At 48.7% G+C, this 21420-nt stretch overlaps 1 protein-coding gene across 2 annotated transcripts in view; it reads left to right on the top strand.

Moving 5' to 3' along the window:
• SF3B3 (splicing factor 3b subunit 3) overlaps positions 1–13316 on the top strand; it is a 152371-nt gene extending 139055 nt beyond the window's left edge. For both annotated transcript variants that reach the window (XM_085640008.1, XM_085640009.1), the window contains 4 exons: positions 7132–7230; positions 7639–7782; positions 11800–11904; positions 12383–13316. In XM_085640008.1, the coding sequence (XP_085496134.1) occupies positions 7132–7230; positions 7639–7782; positions 11800–11904; positions 12383–12523 (489 nt within the window). In that variant the 3' untranslated portion in view covers positions 12524–13316. The remainder of the gene's footprint in view (positions 1–7131; positions 7231–7638; positions 7783–11799; positions 11905–12382) is intronic.
• The last annotated feature ends 8104 nt before the right edge of the window (positions 13317–21420 follow it).

Genomic DNA, 21420 nt, shown 5'->3' with positions numbered 1-21420 from the left:
CTTCTAGGGCCATAAATACCAGTGTCCTGCTTCGTCGCCACGCCTGGCTCAGGATCTCAGGGTTCAAGCCTGAAGTCCAGGCATCCATACTCAATCACCCCTTTGACCAGGAAACACTCTTTGGGCCAAAGGTAGACGAAGCGCTCGAAAAGATGAAGAAAGACACAGACACAGCAAAGTCTATGGGGGCACTCCAAACACAAGCCTCCAAACGTTCCTTTCGTCGCTCGTCCTTTCGTGGCACAGGCAGAGGCTCCTCCACCGATAACGCCTCTACCTCCTACAAGTCCCCTCCTCAAAATACCTTTTCAAAGGGCAATCAGAGAGGTGGTTACAGGGGTAACAACAATAAGGGCAGGGGCAAAACCAACAACACCCGTTCTGCCACCCCCCCGCACAATGACTCCCCTCCGCTCCCCCCAGACCATTCCACTCCGGTCGGGGGCAGACTACAAAACTTTATCCACGTATGGGAGTCCATAACATCGGACAAATGGGTGACCCAAATCATTCGGTCAGGGTACTGTCTCGAACTAACATCTACCCCACCCAATATCCCACCAAGGCACCGTCCAATGTCTCAAGAACATTCCACACTGCTCAAACAAGAGGTACTCTCACTCCTCCAAAAACACGCTATAGAGCAGGTCGCCGTCAATCAACAAAATCTAGGGGTCTACTCCCTATATTTCTTAATACCAAAGAAGGACGGGACCCTCAGACCCATTCTCGACCTCCGGCCTCTAAATGCCTACATACATTCAGACCATTTTCACATGGTCACCCTACAGCAAGTCCTCCCACTCCTCTGCCAGGGAGACTTTCTCACAACCTTGGATCTGAAAGACGCATACTTTCACATTCCAATACACCCCTCTCACAGGAAATACCTCAGGTTCGTGGTGGACGGACAACATTACCAATTCACGGTTCTCCCCTTCGGGGTCACCACCGCACCACGGGTGTTTACCAAATGCCTAGCAGTAGTAGCAGCACACCTCAGACGTCAACACATTCACGTCTTCCCTTACCTGGACGACTGGCTGATAAAAGCCGCGTCCTACGACCAATGTGTGCAACATACAAACGGCACCATCCAACTGCTCCACCAGCTAGGCTTCACGGTGAACTACCAAAAGTCCCACCTCATACCATCTCACACAAAGCAATATCTCGGGGCCACTATAGACACCTCCAAGGGTATTGCCTATCCAAACTCAGCCAGAATCACAAGCATTCAAGCCTTACGCAAAACATTCCTTCCTCAACACTCTCTTCCAGCAAGAGTGTTTATGAAGCTCATAGGGATGATGGCATCTTGCATTTTCATAGTGCCCCATGCAAGACTTCACATGCGTCCACTCCAAGAGTGCCTAGCATGACAGTGGAACCAGGCCCAGGGACAGCTGACAGATCTGGTGTTGGTGGACGGCCGCACCCATCACTCTCTGCAGTGGTGGAACACCACAAACCTTTCCAAAGGGCGGCCGTTCCTGGACCCGGTTCCTCAGGTGATTCTAACGGCGGACGCATCGCTCTCCGGCTGGGGAGCGCACCTCTTACACCTCACAATGCAAGGTCTATGGACGCCACAGCAAAAGTCGCTCCACATCAACCATCTGGAGCTCTTGGCGATCTTTCTAGCCCTAAAATCTTTTCAAAAACAGATCTCGGCCAAAGCAGTCCTCATTCGCACAGAAAATATGACTGCAATGTATTGTATCCAAAAACACGGGGGGGAACACTCTCCCCAGCTCTCCTGCTTAGCCCAGAGCATATGGAGATGGGCAATTCCTCAAAACATCTTTCTCCTGGCACAGCATGTTCCAGGCGTACAAAACACCATGGCAGATCTGCTCAGCAGACAAACGCAACAACTGCACGAATGGGAACTGCATCCACAGGTCCTTCACCCATTCTTCCAAAAGTGGGGGCATCCTCACATAGACCTCTTCGCCACCCACGAAAACAAAAAATGCCCAAGCTTCGCCGCCAGATACCCACACCCATTGTCCAAGGGCAATGCGATATGGATGAACTGGTCAGGCAAATTTGCATACGCCTTTCCACCTCTCCCGCTAATTCCATTAGTGGTAAGGAAGCTACAGCAGCACTCCCTCACACTCATTCTGGTAGCTCCAACATGGGCCAGGCAGCCATGGTACACCACACTACTACAGCTCTCGGTGGTACCACATCAAAAACTGCACCTCACCCCATGCCTCCTAACTCAGAACCATGGAGAAATCAGGCACCCGGACCCAGCTCAGCTCAACCTTGCGATCTGGCTCCTGAAATCTTAGAATTTGGGTACCTTAACCTTTCCCCTGATTGCATGAACATTATCAAGGAAGCCAGACGTCCTACCACTCGAGCATGCTATGCCGCAAAGTGGAAGAGATTTGTAGTTTACTGCCGTAACAATACAATCAACCCTTTAGATGCATCCATACAGCACATCATATGCTATCTGCTCCATCTTCACAGGTGTAACCTGGCATATTCATCCATACGCCTACACCTAGCAGCGATTGCTGCTTATCTACAAAACAGTCAGCATTTATCACTGTTCAGAGTGCCCGCTATTAAAGCCTTTATGGAAGGCCTTAAACGAGTATTTCCTCCCAGGGCACCACCTTCCCCTGTATGGAATCTAAATGTAGTTCTTACACGGCTAATGGGTCCACCCTTCGAACCAATGCATAAATGTGAGCTACAGTTCCTCACCTGGAAAACAGCTTTCCTCGTAGCTATCACTTCCCTTAACAGGGTTGGTGAAATACAAGCGTTCATTATACAGGAACCCTTCCTACAAATACATCACAGCAAGGTCATACTTCGTACAAATCCGAAGTTTCTGCCCAAGGTCATTTCCCCCTTCCATCTCAATCGGTGGAATTACCTGTCTTTTTCTCGCAACCTCAATCTGTTGCGGAAAGGGCCTTACACACACTTGATGTTAAGATGGCTTTACTGTACTACATACAGAGAACGCAACCTTTCAGGAAGACTAAACAATTGTTTGTTTCCTTCTCTCCACCACATAAAGGCAACCCCATCTCTAAATCAGGGATAGCTAGGTGGATTGTAAAGTGCATACAAATTTGCTATCAAAAGGCAAAAAGAACATTATCTGTTCCACCTAAAGCCCACTCTACTAGAAAGTTAGGGGCTTCCATGGCTTTTCTAGGGAACATACCCTTAGATGACATCTGCAAAGCAGCCACATGGTCAACACCGCACACCTTCACAAAACATTACTGTGTAGACGTGCATTCCAAGCAACAAGCTAGTGTGGGCCAGGCTGTACTAAAGACACTTTTTCAACGGATACCGGTGGTCGCCGCTAAGGTTTGGTACTGCTATATAATCTATGCTAAGTGTACAATCTGCAGCTCATATGCCTCGAACGGAATATGCTACTTACCAGTATGCATCTGTTCTTGGCATGTAGAGCTGCAGAGTTGTACACGCCCACCCGCCTCCCCGGCTACCTGTATCCGTTCCAGTCCATCTTATTTAGATACAACACACATGGGTTTCTCACTGTTATTACTACGCTCCATCATTTCCCTGTTGGCGAAAAACAATCTGAGGATGGAGCCGAAGCCCATGCGCAGTACGGACCGAAGGAGGAGTCACCGAACTCGTGACTTCCAAAGACTGTCCAAAGAACAAAAACAAACTGCAAACATCCGGGCCCAACACCAGATGGCGATCTATGCTAAGTGTACAACTCTGCAGCTCTACATGCCAAGAACAGATTGTGAGAAAGTGGCTCTGTATATACTGTTCCCCTATAGGTACAGGGTGTACAGAGTCCACAGTCCCCCAGAGGCTGATAGAGGTCAAAGTTAGGTATGACCTTACTCTCAAAAGTGGTAGCTTGGTCGAGCAGTAAGGCAGTACCAGAGGACAGTGTAAAGCATTTATTGTACACACTCAGTCAGCAAATGGTTTCACACACTCAATAACTGAACTCTAGGCCAATGGTTTATATATATAAAATATATGCTTGTTTTATTTTTAGAACCACAAAGGGGGTAAAAATATACTTTCTCAGAATGAGAGGTTGAATATAAATACTTTTGTCTTAAGCAATAAATTTGTGTAAACAGTCACAGTTGGTTGCAATAAACAATCCTATTTCCTAAACATAACAATGCATTGAGCTCAATGGTAAATTCAGGTTATTTGTAATAAATTACTTTTCAGATTACTTTTGGAATTCCAGGTCTGGCTCCTAGAACCAGCCTGGGGTCAGTATTCAGAATCAAGTGATGAAAGTCGACTTAATAACTGTAATGATTTTTAAATAATATTTAGCTATTTCAAAAGTTAGCACTTAGAAAATATTTCAAAGAAAACATTCAATGGATCTCTATGGCAAGAAATTCAAATTGCAGGTAGAGTACTTTATCGTTACTTTAGTAATCCAGGACTGGGTACCTAGACCCAGGACTGGGGTCCTTATCAAAAGCAGGTAAGTAATTTCGTTTGCAGAAATGGTACGATTTTAAAAGAATATTTCAAATTTGCAAAAATAGACACTTAGAAGAAATTTCACAGAAAGGCAGACAATGGTTTCCTATGGGAGGAAAATGAGTTAGAGGTAAGTATAGTTGTGAACACTTTTCAGGGCCAGGGCTGGGCACCAAGATCCAGCACTGGGAGCTCACCTAGGAGCAGGTGAGTAAATTCGTTTTTGTCACTTGGCTGATTTTTGGTGAATTTTTTGTAGTTTTGAAAAGTTTACACTTAGAAGATTTTTGAAGAAAAAGCCAGTCAATGTTACCCTATGAGGAAAATGAAGTTAGCGGTTTAAGGGTAAGTACTCGACTGGCAGAGTTGAAATTCCGGGCATGGACTCAGGGGTCCCCCAGTGTCAGGTAGGTACAGTTGGTTCACCCTCAGCGGTTTCAGGACGGCCGGGTGCAGAGAGAGTTAGGCCCAATGTTATCCTATGAGGGATAGGGGGGCCTTGGTTGGTGGCTGCTGTCTGGCAAGCCACGCGGCTGTGGGAGCTGGGCTCCTGGTCACTTACTCAGGGCAAGTGGGGAAGTAGGTTAGTGTAGAGAGGGCACTGCCAGGGCCACTCGGGCGGCTGGGTGCAGGGTGCTTTTGAGCCTTCGGGTGCTCAATGGAAATCAATGGGAATGTTCCGGTTTGGAAAAAGGCTGCAGGCTCGGGGACGAGGATGTTTCAGGTGCCACCACCACTTCGAGAGGTAAGTTGGGTAGTTGTAGGTTAGGTGGGTACCCCGGGATTGGGCACAGGGGGCCGCAGGGCGCCGGGTGCAGGGGTGCCTTTTGACGTCGGGAATCTTACCCTCTGGTTGATCGCGGTTGGGGTGGCACTTGGTTCTGAGGCTGCAGGCTTCCTCCGGGATGTCGAGGAGGGTCCTTGGGTGCCGGACTCGGGGTCACAGTCGCCGTGGGGTCGTCCTCAGGGTCTTTGCCCACTCCGGCACTGGCCAGGCTTGGCTGGTGCAGAGTGTGTTGGGTCCGCGGTTCCGGGCTGCTGCCAGGGGTTAAAAATAGGTTTCTTGAGTAGAGCCTCTACTCATGGGAGTCCCAGGGGCTTAGAGCCAAAAGGTAGCCGGGTCCTCCGGGGTTGGTGAGGTTGCTGGCCACGAGAGATGCCGCGCTGGTGCAGGTTCGAGAGTCGACAGGCCGGTAGGGCTGGGGCCTAAGCAGTTGGTGTCTTCTTCTCTTTTTAGCAGCTGCAGGGCAGGTCTTTGTTCTTCTTGCTCTTATTGTAAATTTCTATCTGGAATCTGAGGGAGGAAGGTTCAGGGTGCCCCTAAATACTAAATTTAGGGGCGTTACAGGTAGGTGAAGGCCAGGGACCAATGGGTCCCTGTCCTGGGGTGGGTAAACCCCCTATCCTGCCTCTCTCCTGTGGGAGGGGGGCAGTAGCCTAATCCTGATAGGGTAGGGCCTCCCATCTTCAAGATGGCGAGAGCCCGGAGAGGTGTTTCACCTCGCCTCCCCCACCTGAGGGGTGGGGTGGGCAGGCTGGCACATCCCCTGTCCTTGTATGGGGTTTCCGGCCAAGCTTCCCGCCAGAGTGGGGGGTTGCAGTGGCCTGGGGAAACTCCAAATGGCGGTATGCCTTTGAAGCTTCCCTTTGCTCATCCTGGGGGAGGAGATTTCTCACCTCACCCAGGATGTGCATTGTTGCAGGCCCGGGAGAGCAGGGGCTCTCCCACCCAGGGGTCCAGCAACGTGTCTGCTGTGTGGCAGCCTGTGCAGCCTCAGAGCAGACGTGGATTGTAGGTTAGCTGTGAGGGGGCATCTCTCAGATGCCCTCTGGGGTGCTTAGTACATTAAATCCCACACTGGCATCAGTGTGGGTTTAATGTGCTGAGAAGTTTGATACCAAACTTCCCAGTCTTCAATGTTGCCATTATGGTGCTGTGGAGCTCGTGTTTGACGAGCTCTCAGCACCATGTACTCTTAAATGGCAGCACTGCACTTACAGTGCCCAGGAATGGACCCGGGTCCTGTAGGGGCACAGGGCTCCTGCTCCTGTGCCCACACCATAGGCGTAAGGCACCCAGCCAGAGGGGTGACTGACATATGCCTTGGCAGTGTAGGTGATGGGCATGGCACACAGAGATGTGTGCCATGTCGACTCTTTGTTTTGTCCTGCACCCAGACACTCAGCCTGCAAGGCAGTGTGTGTGTGTAAGGGTACAGGGCCTCTGAGGGTGGCACAATGAGTGCTGCAGCCCTTAGAGGCCTTCCCTGGCCACAAGGCCCTGGGTACCTAGGGTACCATTTATCAGGGGCTGACATGTGGCTAGGGTTTGCCAATTTGGAGTTTGTGTGGTTTAAGGAAGGAACATAGGCCCTGGGCACCTGATTGGCAGGAACCCAGGGTACACTCAATCAAAGTACATTCAGCAATTTAGCAAAAAGTGGGGGCATACCATGCAAGAAAGATGGCACTTTCTCACACAGATGCATACTGGTAAGTAGAATATTCCTTTTTCTGCTCTGATTCGATGAAAAGCTTAGTATTTTTGATTTTCTTACTCTTGCCGCTGTAAAGAACTTCTGAAAGCTTGCTTATCTAGAATTTCTTTGTGTTTCATGCCTTGCTCCGTTTCTCTCCTACCATTTTAAGGTGAGGCTACCGCCCAACATCAACGATGAAGTGGACGAAGATCCAACAGGGAACAAGGCCTTGTGGGACAGAGGCCTTCTGAATGGAGCCTCCCAAAAGGTAAATGCCGCCCAGAAGTGGTGTTAACTGATGAATTAGGCTACCTTTTTCTGTGAGTGGGGATCGTTTATATCAGGAACATCTGTCTTAAAACAGTAACTATAGTGTGCACTTTGTTGTTCGAGTTACGTGCTCGTGTACCACCTCCATCATTTCTGGATTCTGTAACCCTTATTAACAGAGCCCTGCAGCATCTTGCTTTATGGCAATAACTCAGGTTTCAGGTGCTGTCTGTAAAGTGCTGTACTGCACTTTAAAAAAAAGGGGGGGGGGGGGGGGGTTGGCGAGGGAGGCTCGGGGGCTCAGGTATACCAAGTCCCTAAAACGGGGAAAAAAGCATTTGTCTGTTTTCACGTTGATGTGTATGTGATTTTGCTATATGTGAGCTTTCATTTTGTGTTCTTTCAGGCAGAAGTTGTGATGAATTATCACGTGGGTGAGACCGTCCTTTCGTTACAGAAGACAACTTTGATCCCTGGAGGCTCAGAGTCCCTAGTCTACACAACTTTGTCCGGGGGCATAGGTATTCTAGTTCCCTTCACGTCGCACGAGGTGAGGAGCAGGGTGTTATTGTTAGTTTATCGTGATAAATTTGAAGAAAAGGGTGTTTGTGCACCTTGTAGATGGCACCAGACTTCAAAAAAAATTTCGCTAGCTGAATAGAACCTGCACTCTTTTCTCTATCAATGACTACATGGGACTTGCTTCCTCACTCTCTTATGGCCTGTTAGTGGAACCATGCCCTTCCTATCAAACCCAAGCATGCTTCTCTGTCACACCAATACAATACATTTATCGCCCTTCCTGTAGCAAGTCTGCATGAAGCAGGCTTGCCTGCACTCCTTCAGGGCAGCATTGGGCATGCTTTTCTGACCTGGCTTGTGGGTCTTTTTCTAACTAATTTTTACATCCAGACACCCATGTGCTATAATATGCCAGATGAGCCATTCAAAAAGGGGCACTTTCGTACACTGCGACTTAAGGGATGACAAGAGCTGGAACATCCATCTTTTTTATACTCCACCAGTACCGATTTGTTGCTGCGATATAATCCAGTATGAGCAAGCCAGGTTTGTTGCGAGACATTATTGCCAGCAGACCAGGTGGAGCCATGCTCTAACTGATTGATCAGGGCCCACAGGGGTTTGTTGGTTTTTGATTTTTCTTTTTTTTTTCTTTTTTGGCTTGTATAATTTCAATCTAATCTTGCTTGTTCCTTACACATTTTGCCTCCCTAATAGCTTTCTTATATTCTTTCCTGATCTCTGTAAATGTAGGAGAAGGACTTTTTGCTATTAATGAATTTGACTAGTTGGATATATACTCCTCGACGCCGATCGACGTCGGCGGAGGGTGTCTGCTCCTCGACGCCGATCGTTGCCGGGTTGACGACGACGGAGGAGTCTTGTCTCTCGACGCCGATCGTCACCGGGTTGACGACGGCGGAGGGGTCTTGTCTCTCGACGCCGGGATGACGACGGCGGGCGATTCTTCGACGACGACGTACCTTTTCTCGACGGCGAGCCCGCTGTCGAAGGTCTTTTCTTGGAAATATGACCCACCTGAAGATCTTTTGTCAGCGCCGAGCCAGACGCTGAAGCAGAAGGACGCGAGGACTTGCTTCCAGAAGGCGTTCTAGACCTCTTGGAGCCCTTCTTCACCGGAGATCTTCCTTTAGATGGTTTACCTGCCAGGCCATACAGGCGAATTCTTTCCCTGTCCTTCAAAGTTCTTCTGGACAGGTTCTGGCAGTGAGGGCAGGTCGTAGGATCATGGTCCTCCGGTAGACAAAGGATACAGACCCTATGAGAATCAGTCTTGGCCTTCTTTTTGCCACAAGAAGGGCAAGGGTCAAAAAGAGATGGCATTTTAAGATATTAAAAAATGCCCAAAACTGTCAAACAGGACAGCCTCTTACTTTAACTGATGAAAAACGTCGAAGTAAGAATAAAAGTTCTGAAAAGTGAAAATATTTTCTGACAAAAATCAGAAAAGAGTGGAGCTGTGTTGCCAGGATCCTTCCTGAAGGAGCCGGAAAGACCAACTGACCTAACTCACCCCTGAGGCATGATGGGAAGTTGGGGTCAGGTGTGCCTTAAAGGCACGGTGTCAGTTTATTGCTATGCAGCTACAAGTTAGCTTTTCAGTCTTTTTAGACTGGGTGTTTGCAATGCAGCCTGGGAGCTTCCTATGCTTTCAGTGATTTATGAGGATTTCTACTGTGTGCTGAGCATTAAAACAGTTTCTAAAGCAAGTTTTGCTATTGTTTTCTCCTGTTTCTAATGCATGTTTTTCATGTATGGTAGAGAATCCTTATGGCATGATTCAGCTCTGGTGTTTAGTAGGTTGCAATTGCTTGTTTTTATATATATATATTATCTACTGGCGGTCGCCAGTAGATAAGTAGTTAGTAATAGTTAGGACCGTGTTTCCATAGGAAATCTCAAAATTCTATTTTGAATAACTTTGACGAATCTTCGCGAAATTTTCAAAACTAATGGGGCGCTCCGCTCGGCTCTACCCTGAAAGTCTCGGGGGGGATTCGTCAAGCGGGGGCCGAGAAAAAAGGGGGGTGCCAAAACGCGTTTTCCCCATGCATTTTCCCATAGGACCTTAAGTCGAAGGTACAGCCCGAACGGCTGAACAGAATTACTTGAAATTTGGCAAAGAGGTAGTCCTCAGGTCAGGGAAGTGCCTTTTGCATATATGGAGTCAATCTGTTCAGTCGTTCCTGAGAAAATTGAGTTAAAAGCACATAAAGGTCTATAGCCGCGCACCGTGCACGCACCCCAACGTGCGCGAGCGTAATTCTGATTGGTGGTTAAATGTCAGCCAACGTTCGAATCGGTCGAAATCAGGAAGTGTCGGCTGCCATTTTGTTTGTTTTGAGTGCGAGAGTGAAAAAGGAATGTGGCGAACGTGAAAAGGGGGCAGGGTAGAGAGTTCCTGACCCCCTAGCCTTTGTCAGGGGGTCCCTGAAGGACCCCGAAGGCAGAAAAAAACATTGTAATTTTTTTCAAAAAATCGTGGGGTGCGCGCAACGTGCGCGCACCGTGAAAACCCCTAAAAAAATAAACTTGTTAATACGTAGTTTATTGTAAAATAAATATATAAAAAATATAATACATACATAACTTAGCATTTTAAAAAACGTACAAATTCACTGAAAAAACCATAGGTTTCACACACGTTATAGTTCGGAATTAGCATTTAAAAATCCTTGCAAATTCACTTAAAAAACCATAGGTTTCACACATGTTATAGTTAGGTGGACATTTCACTTGTAAAAAACCAATGAAATTCCCCTGTTATAGTTAGTTCAGATAACTATAACTCGCGCGACCGCCACTCTATCACAAGGATGATGTCATCAGTGATGCCACTGACCAAGTCATGAGTGATGTAATATGTGACGTCATGAGCAGTGGATTGCGGGCGCGCGAGTTATAGTTATCTGAACTGACTATAACGGGGGAATTTCATTGTTTTTTTACGAGTGAAATGTCCACCTAACTATAACATGTGTGAAACCTATGGTTTTTTAAGTGAATATAGATATATATATGGATATATATGTGAGGCACATATAATATAGTGTTTCCGGGGTCCCGCACATGGGCGGGAATATTCTAATGCTTATTACTTTGATGAGGATACCCCTGGAAGAGAACTAGGATTACAGGTAAGTAACTAATCCTTCACTCCCTTCTGCACCTGCACACAGAGCTATACATACCTTTGTGGCAACTCTGGATGAAAACATTTATACAATTGGGTCCTTGTTTATTTTTTTAGGACAGTTGATTACCATTTTTATATAAGGCCTGAAGACCGCATTAGCAGTTCAGTCACCCTCCTGTTTAACGAAAAAATCATAATTGAAAAACATACTGGGGCTTTCCGTCAGCCTTTTTTATCGATTTGTCTGTTCTACTTTCATTCATACATTGCTTGTGCACAGCACCACATACATCAAGGAGCAGTGAATCAGTACACTTCAGCCATTTGCTTTCTCAATGTGAGTGACAGGATTTTGCTTTTGCACACATGCTTACAAAGTAGCCCACTTATGTGCCTGAATGTCTGCTTTCATTGCCCCCACCTCCAACCAACCTTTTTGTAATGGAACTTTTTTTTTTTTGCTGACATACCAGTCACCTTTACGCTGCAGCATTTTTACTTTATTCACTGCGTTAAACCTCTAAATGCCTCTAATACCTTTTGTATACTTTTGAAATAGAAATGTATTAAAAAACGTTGGAGGCTTGATGCACAATCTATTGGCTTTGTCATGCTTGTTTTCTGATATGGTAAGTTTTTGGAATGCTTGAAAATAGCGTAATGTATTCCTCCAAGATTTTGCCTCTGAGTCAAATGAATTTGGTTTTAGTTAGATTTGAATGAGGAAAAAGGATGTTTGTTGCGGGTGGGGTTTTGTGTGGTACATTATCAGATAGTGCCCTGACATGGCTTCACCACTGGCTGCTTTGCTAGTTCCTTTGTCCTAAAGGGACTGATGTGAACTTCTGCTCTCACAACTAACCATAAACTCCTTTCTTGCTGTTTTAGGACCATGACTTTTTCCAACATGTGGAGATGCACTTGCGGTCGGAGCATGCACCTCTCTGTGGGCGGGACCACCTAAGCTTTCGCTCCTATTACTTTCCAGTTAAGGTAGGTACATCATGCTTGAATAGTTTCTATTGACAAGCAGCATCTTAGCCCATGAACCTGAAAAGATTTCTGAGCAATCAACGAACAGTTGCTGGGTTAAAACCATAAGTGCTTACAACTTGATTCATTTTAAGAAATTGACATAGCTTGAAAACAAAGTGCATGCTGAGGCACCATTACATTCCGCAATGACATTATCAGCACTGAACTGGACTTCCTCACCACCTTCCACTGTTGCTCAAAATGGGGGGGAGGGTCCCTCAGTCTTTTTCATCCTTTTCACACCATCTCTACAACTTGCTGTCCATCCACCATACCCAATGTATTGTGGGTGGGATTTTTAGATAATTTGACGTTATGTATTGTTTAAATGCAAAGATCCATTCTGGTACAGTCATTGCTTTTATGAAACAAGCTACGTCCAACGTTCTGACGAATGCAGTTGTAAGAGTTCATGCTGTTGTTGTTTTCCCCATAGAATGTCATTGACGGTGACCTGTGTGAGCAGTTTAATTCCATGGATACAAATAAGCAGAAGAACGTGGCTGACGAGCTGGACCGAACACCTGCGGAGGTCTCCAAGAAACTGGAAGACATACGTACTCGTTACGCCTTTTGATCTTCTGGAAAAGTCTGCTCAAGAACTGCGGTCCTATTTGGATTTCTCAAGAGCTCTTCTTTCCACACAGACACTTTCCACACAGACAATTTTGAGACTGTTTCTTTTCGTGCTGGCTTGAAGTTCTTGATTCCAAGCATAAGCCGTGCCAGATGTGTCCATGTGTGTCGTGGATAACAAACTGTGCTTTACAGCAATGTGACTCGTTAGCAAAGTGGACTACCAGACACCTGCAATCTGCCTGGTCAGCGCCTCCTGCAGATCATTGTGGAATCCTATTTGTTAGAGCATCAGGAGAGCACAAGTTGTTCTTGCTTTGGCCTGTTTGCCAGTGAATGGTTGGTTGTGAACTTTTGCTGAAGGTAAGAATGAGTATATGTGGTTAAATGCTGGGGCAAACCTGGGTGTCCCTTGGCAAAGTATGTTAAGGATCACATTTCCTGACAAAGCTAGAAACTGTCAACAGTGCATTAGAAACTTGCTTCGGATTCCTCCACTATGAATGCATCCCACAGCAAAGCTGTACTTAAGCGATTGCCCATTATTTGATATCAGGCACTGGTATCCACCAGTGTTTTTCTACAGGCTCCCCCTCCATGCCCTAACTCCCTCCTCCATGCAAGTCCCATTTTCCTTTTTGTAAATATTTTGTAAATTGATCCAACTTGTTTCCTTGGAGGGTTTGGAAGTCCATGTAGCATCCTTTCGTAGTACAAGGCGTGACCTACTGTTTGTGATGGTGCACTAAACAAATTAAAGCTGATATTTTTTTTTTTTTAAGTGTCTATACAAAGGACTAGTGTTTTTTTACAGACTGTTTTCCATTTTCTTCCCTGGTGAATAACCATCCATAATCATATTGCTCATCACAGTTCAACTCTAGCCATTGTGGCAGCGGGCACGTAAAGATGATCGAAAATCTAGAAAATTGCTGCTGTCAGTGGACTAAAGGACAGGTAAGGCGTTGTTCTGGAAAAACTCTACTACTTGTCCAGCATACCTGATCCCCTGCACTTCACTCTGCCGTCTAGTCTTTGTTGCAAAGAGCTTGGCTTGCTTTTAGCCTATTACTTTCCCGTCTGCTCAGTATGCCAGCAGCTGCTCTTTATTGGAACAAAGCTACCTGTTTGTATTCTGTCTTTGTGTTTTACTGCCAGCTGGAAATGGATTCCAATCCCTTCGCATTATACCTTTAAACAACTCAGTGCTTTGAATCAGTTTTTCAGCAGCTAGGAAATAAGAGCGTATTGCTTTTAGTATGGTATAATATTAGCACATGACCTACAGATCATCAAAAACCACGTTTATTAAAAAAAGTTGCAAAGATAAAAAAGTTAAAATTTGCTAAAGGTGGTCTGATTTAATCTTATTAACCTAGCATATGTGGCTGTATACCGTTGCTCCTGTCACTAGTGCTAGAGCTGTATGTTTGCCATTGTTGTTCTTCAAAGAGGCTTGAGTCACAAGAACTGTTGTGACTCCACCCTTCGGCCTAAATGCACAAGACCTCTGGCTGTCTCTCAGATTGTTTTCCTTCACCTGCGGGCTCCGACATTTGGGAACGCTGCTGTGAGAGCGAATTGTTCCATACCTGTTAGCTCAGTATGAGCTACTCGCACTTCAAACCCCATGATGAAAATATTACTGCACCACTGAGAGATTCTGCCAAACTTTGAGTCTTCCTTTGGTCATCCTTTGAAGAATTCACCTAGGGGGAGGGTATAGAAGAATGTACAGCGTCGGGCTCGACAAAGAGACATGCAGCGGCAGAGTATCGCGGACACCCCTGATATCTTCGGAGAAGATATTGAGCAAGAAGAGATTGAAGCGGTGGAATAATGAGGCCTTCTCCCTCCAGGACTTCGATTCTGAGTTTGAGATCGAACTAGAGTCCTACGACGTTCCAGCTGTACAGGGTGCCGTGAGTAACAAAGCCCCTTTGCCCACCAAACCCACTCCAACCAAACAAAAGGCTATTGGGCCACCACTTCCAACAGGCCATGGTAGGCATCGATACTCTGATTCCAACACCCCGCCTCCCGGCGTGGCACAAAACAGTGAGTCAAGCCTTCCAGCCTGTGCTCAAGCCGAGATGATACCCATTCGGATCCGAACATTTTCGGATCCAAAGAGAAAAAGGACAAATCTAGCTTGGCGCTGAAAATTTCAGTGATGAAACCTAAAGAAGCTCCTTCACAGCCACTGAAGCCTATTTTAGAGACATTGAAACAAAAGCTGGATCCAAAGCAGTGGGAAATTCATATAAATCCTGACACTGGCCTCATCACAACTAAGCCAACAGTACCATCTTCCAAGAGGAAATTGGACACAATATAGGATTTACCTCAAGAAGAAAAAGGACCGGACTACTAGTTCTATTAAAAGTCCTCAAACACCACCACCTTCTTCACTAGTATATATTGTACCAGCATCAGACCCTTTACACATCTCGCCACCAGGCTCTCCAAATAACGATGACACCTATAATCAGCCACCACCTGATCCCGTGGATGACTACAATATAGACCCACCTGGAGACACAGACCCGGATCTGTATCCAGCTAAACCTTCCCCTCCTGATAAATACTACATATCAGGAGTTGATTGTGTGGGCAGCCACTTACCATAGGGTCACTTTACATAAAGACACCCTAGAAGAGGATTTCCTATTTAGAAGATCTTAATCCTTGCCTATGCTAAAAGTTTTGATTAGACATACTGACGATATTTTTAAGGATCCAGTTAGAGCATGTATCCTAACACCTAGGGTGGATAAATATAAACCCCCCTCCATCTGTCCCTGATTTTTTAATAGTTTCTAACGCCATTAAAAGGGCAAATTCACAAACCTCAGGGTAAGCACCACCTCCTGATAAAGAATCAATATGAATAGATACGACAGGGGAAAGAATAGGTACTCAATCATTGGTGCCTAGCCAATACACAAGGCCTATTCGGTAGGTATGATAAGGTACATTGGGATGAGATGGAAGAACTATTACAATATCCCAGATGAACACAAGAAAAAGGGGCAGGAAATAGTGCAAGAAGGCAAGCTCATTTCCAATTCATCTATTGGGTGTGCTTTAGATCCTGCAGCTAGAGGAGTCAATACCAGCATTGTACTAACGAGACAGGCATGGCTCAATTTATGGTTTCAAACAAGAAGTTAAACAAAATATTCTTGATGCACTATTTGATAAGGAACACCTCTTTGGGCCTCAGAACAATCGCTAGACAAACTGAAATGGACACAGAAGTGGCAAAATAGATGGGAGCACTGCAGCTTCCTTCTACTAGAGGTTCCTTTTGTTGCTTCTTCTACAGGGGGCTCCAGAACTAACACATATGACATATAGAGCAGCGGTCTTCAAACTGTGGTGTGTGCCCATCTGGGGGCCTGTGGATGTGTTCCCATGGGGTGCGCAAATGGGTCTGCAATTACATGTAAATGAAGATAGCTTGGAAGCGGAAAAGGCTCGTTTATAGGCTATCTTTATTTACATGCAGCATTTAAAGACCATACGAAACGGTGAGGACCGTAGTAGTGAGTGGCATGGGGCAGGCTCAGGGAGTGTGGAGACTGGGTTAAAGACAGCAAAAAAAGCATTTGCAATGCAATCTGTCTCGCATTAGTAAAAGTTAGAGCTAATGCGGTTGCAAATAACAATGATTTTGCAGCGTGAATCTTTCTGGATTCACTATGCTGTGCATTATTCCGCAATCTTGTGGTTGGGTCCGGATTCGTAGTCTTTTCTTTGTTTGTTTTTTTTGTTTTTTTGTAGCCCAGGTGGGCGGCGACGACGCACCATTTGGTGCACCTCCCGTGACGTCGTCGTGCTTCCTGCGGAAGTCCCACCTTTGGGGCGCCATCTTCAGATTCTTTTTTCCGCCGTTGGGTCTGGATCGTCATCGGGAAGCTCCAGAGTTACAATCGAAGGAAGAAGAAAGAAAAGCGAGTTTCGTCTAACTACTACGAAGATATCACAGGAAAGGGAATAGACCACATCAGGAGTGCGAAGAAAGGAAGTTTTCCGACTTTTCTTCGACGCCAAAGGAGAATGCGCACTCAGAGGCCCTGAGCGCAATGGACAAGACGCCATTCAAGTTCTGTAGTAGGGGATCTCTGTGTATAGTCATAATCTATGAATAGTCCCGCCCATGTGCGGGGACCCCGGAGCAATCAAAATATCTCTTAAGCTGTCCTGCATTTGCAAACCTGCAAAGACACTTCAGAGACAGACAAAAATAATACAGCCTAATAACAACACGGCTGCACTGGCCAGCACTTCTTCTGAAGTGAAAACAACAGCCAAAATAAAGTTTAAATGTCATTTTTATTCACATCTGACATGTTCCTTTATTGTATCACACTCCCTTCACCAAAATCCCTTTAAACAATAGAGAGGAAGGGGTGGACAGACAAGCCCTATAGGCTGTCATTATGTGTCTGCTAAAGGGATACCGTGCCTTTAAGAAACTCTCCAGAGACCCCCAGTATCCCAGGATGCACAGCCCAAGCAAGTTACTTTCAGTTCTTTTTTCCGGCTCCTGCTAGCAGGACCCTGGAGCTTGAGCTCTACCCTTTTGGGTGGATTATTTGATTAAAATTGGATTTTTTTGGATAAATAGTGTTTTCATTCGACGTCTAGAGCCTTTGTCTACTACTGCCTGCAATCTGGAGCAGTTTTGGCCCACTCTTAGCATGGCTTTGTTCGATAAATGCCCTGAGTGTGGGAGGAAAAAGGCCAAGACGGACCCACATGATGTTTGTATCCTCTGCTTGTCGTCCTCACATGTCCCAGCTACATGTGCCATCTGTAAAACCTTTTAAAAAAGGACCCTGAGGGACAGGGAGAAGATTCGCCTTCAGGGACAGGAGCAGCAGAGGACCGGTGGGACTTCGGGGCATGGAGGGTCTCATTCCCCCTCCTCCGCCCATGCTTCAGCCTCTGGAGGGACCTCCGGGCAGAGCAGGGAGCAGAATCGGCACCTACCGGCTGGTAGGTCGCGTTCGGCGTCGAAGGCAACGACGGCGAGGGAGAAGGCACCGGTATGTTCGCCGTCGATCCAGGGCTCTGGGTCGCGGCAGCCTCGGCGTTCGACGTCGATAGAGGGGCCGGCGAGACCCAGGACCGGGTCGCCGTCGCAGACGTCGACACCCCATCGACGTCGTACCGAGCCCCATGGCAGACTGCACTCGCCGCCTTCGCCGTCGACCCATGGCTCGACGCTGACTGAGTCGATGCCGAGACCCTGGCGCCCGCCGTCCAGGCGGAGAAGATCGCCGTCGAGGCACAGGTCGCCGTCGAGGCACAGGTCGCCGTCGAGGCACAGGTCGCCGTCGAGGCACCGGAAGTCGACGTCGAGGCACCAGAGGTCGACGTCGAGGCACCAGGGGTCGACGTCGAAGCAGAGGTCGACACCGCGGCGACGGAGGTTGAGGCATCGTTCGACGTCGAGGAAGCATGGTTCGACGTCGAGAGGGCGTTCGACGTCGAGGGGGCGACGACCGGCAAAGAGACGCCGGACGAGGTCGACGTACAGTTCGACGTCAAGGACATCGGGGAACACGTCCTCAGTGATTACGATCTCCAGTCGGGGATCGGGGAGACGAGGACGTTCCCCGTCGTTTGCTTCAACACGGGACAGGCCCGCCAAAAAGAGAAGAGTGGCCGAGAGCCCGGACAGTGCTGGGGCGGGCTCTCCTGCAAGGAGTGATGGGGCTTCGGAACATCTGTCCCCGCTGCGTCCTCAACGGCCGCCGCTGCCTCCTGCGCCTGCTCTTCCGCCGGCGCCTGCTCTTCCTCCTCCTCCTCCTCCCCCTCCTCCGCTGCCTCTGCCCGTGCCTCAGCGGCCTGCATCTCCACCGCAGCCACTGCCTCTGCCCCCGAGGGCTCCCCACAGGCAGAGATCTCGCTCTCGTCCTCGCAGGCGATCACGGAGTAGGCGCAGATCGTCCACTCGCTCTGGACATGGACGACGGAGATATCGGTCTCGTTCCAGAGGCTCGAGGGGCACGGACTCTTCTGGGGCTGGACGGTTTTCTCCCTCACTGTCGGAGACGCCTCCTACCCGCGTCTCGCCAGTGGATGACATTGCCACTTTCCAGGAGGTGCTGATGAGGGGGGCGGCAAAGTTGGGAATATCAGTAACAACCCCTATTCCCGCCACCTCTGTGATCTTTGAGACTTTGCATAAGGCTCATCTGTCGCGCCCCCTCCTCCCATTGGTTCCAGGGTTGGAGGAGCCTGCAATGGAGGTGTTCTTGACGCCGGCCGTGGTGAAACCGGCGCCCTCGAGACTGCTGAAAAAGTACAGGGCCCCGGACTCGGACCCGGCGTTCCTCAGGGTGGATCCTCCCCCGGACTCTGTCATTGTGTCAGCGGCTCGTAAGCAACACTCTACGACGCCTTCGTCCACGGCTCCTCCGGATAAGGAGAGTCGTAAGATGGACTCCTTGGGGAGGAGGATGTGCTCCACGTCGGCCACTACGATGAAGGCCGCTAGCGCCTCCGCTCTGTTGGGTCGCTATGACAGGTCTCTTTGGGACTCCCTGCAACAGTTCGCTGCCTCCCTGCCTAGAGAGAAGAGGGAGGACTTTCAGGAGGTGCTGAACGAGGGCATGATCGTCTCTAACCAGATCATCAGTGCGGCGGGGGATATATCGTTGCTGGCGGCCCATGGATACTGCCACGGCATACACGTGAGGAGGCATTCCTGGCTGCGGCTGACACCGCTCAAGCCTGAAGCGCAGCAGAAGATCGCCAATTTGCCGTTCTCCGGCACGCCGCTGTTCGGGTCTCATGCGGATGACGAGATGGCCCGCATGAAGGCCGAGGCGGAAACCCTGAAGGCAGTGGGGCTGGAGAGGCCCAGGGAGCAGAGGAGGTCCTTCCGCTCCTCTGGCAGGCGCTATTCCAAGCAAAGGGGTCAAGGGAGTCAGTCGGGTCACCAACCACAGCAACAACAGTTCCCGAGGCAGCCCTTTCAGAAGCGCCAGAGGGGCAGAGGGCAGCATCAATCCTCGTCGGGGAACAAAGGCCTGAAGGGTCACTTCCCCCTCATCCGTTACCCGCTCCGGTGGGGGGGGGAGTATTCAACACTACCCGGCAGAGTGGAGGACAATAACTCAGGACAAGTGGGTGCTGAATATTGTTTGCAATGGATACAGTCTTCGTTTCACCAGCCCGCCTCCACAGATTCCACCAGTGCGCTCTCCCTACATGGTGTGGGAGCTCCAGCGGGAGGCGGACGTTCTGTTGGAAAAGAAGGCCATAGAAGCTGTTCCTTTGAGGCAAAAAGGAAAAGGTCTTTACTCCAGGTTCTTTTCTCGTCAGAAAAAAGGACAAAAACGAGTTCAGGCCTATTCTGGATCTGCGTCAAGCAAACAAGTGGATCCGCAGAGAAAAGTTCCGTATGTTGTCCCTGCATCAGATTTACCCTCAGTTGCATCGAGGAGACTGGCTGTGCGCCATAGATCTGCAGGACGCTTACTTCCATGTGCCGATCGCACTAAAGCATCGCAAGTTCCTGAGGTTTCTAGTAGGCAACAACCATTACCAGTATACAGTACTCCCGTTTGGGCTGAAGTCTGCCCCACGGACGTTCTCCAAGTGCATGGCAGTGGTGGCGGCACACTTGCGGAAGAGCAAGGTGTTTGTGTATCCATACCTGGACGACTGGCTGATCAAAGCATCCACGTACCGGGAAGCCCAGTGTCACTTCAACAGGACGGCTGCCTTGCTGCATCGCCTGGGACTGCACATCAACATGTCGAAGTCAGTGCCGATCCCTGTGCAGTGTCTCCAGTACTTGGGGGCCTCAGTCAATACCTTGAACGCAAGCGTGTGTCCTTCGGAGGAGAGACGCTTATCGATCCGTGGGAAGGCCCTGCACCTCCTCTCAGCCCACTCTCCTACAGTGAGGACGGTGTCTTCCTTGCTGGGGTCGATGGCTTCATGCATCTTCCTCACCCCCAATGCACGTCTGCATATGAGGCCTCTGCAGGAATGTCTGGAGGATCAATGGGACCAGAGGCGGGGGCGTTGGGAGGACAAGATTCATCTGTCCCAACACGCTCTCCAATCTCTGAAATGGTGGTGCTCCTCAGAGAATGTTTGCAAGGGGACTCCTTTCCACAAGGATATTCCGGTCCAGACCATAGTGACCGATGCATCTCTCCAGGGCTGGGGAGCGCATTCGGGCCCTCTTCAGATTCAGGGGATATGGTCGCAGACGGAAATGACTTACCACGTCAACTTTTTGGAACTCAGAGCGGTACACTTGGCCCTGAAGGCGTTCCATCCCTCCTTCACGACGAACTCCCTGCTTGTTCAGACGGACAATACTACTACCATGTACTACCTCAACAAGCAGGGGGGCTCCCGTTCACGCACGCTGTCTCGGGAGGCACAGACGATCTGGAATTGGCTGGTGGCCAGGAACCTGACGATCACAGCAACCCATCTGCCGGGAGTGCAGAATGCCCAAGCCGATGCGCTCAGCAGGCTCGTTCAAGAAAATCACGAGTGGGTGCTAAACGACGACGTGCTCAGAGACGTCTTCGCAGAGTGGGGCACTCCGGATATCGATCTGTTCGCTACGGCAGAAAACAGCAAATGCCGCGACTTCGCGTCCAGGTACTACCAACCAGGGACACTGGGGAATGCCCTATGGATCAGCTGGTCCAACAGCTTTCTCTACGCCTTTCCACCCATTCCCCTGATTCCGGCGGTGCTGATCAAGCTGTCGCAATCCAGAGCCAGAATGATCCTGATTGCTCCGGAGTGGCCGAGGCAATGGTGGTTCACCGACCTTCTTCACCGGTCTGTTCTGCCCCACAGGCGCCTGCCGTGTCGGCCGGACCTTCTCACGAAGTTCGGAGGGCAGATGGT

The sequence above is a fragment of the Triturus cristatus genome, chromosome 12 (assembly GCF_964204655.1).
Source record: "Triturus cristatus chromosome 12, aTriCri1.1, whole genome shotgun sequence".
Taxonomy (NCBI): Eukaryota; Metazoa; Chordata; class Amphibia; order Caudata; family Salamandridae; genus Triturus; species Triturus cristatus.
The sequence above is the reverse complement of the archived record's forward strand: the minus strand, read 5'-3'. Positions and strand labels throughout refer to the sequence as shown.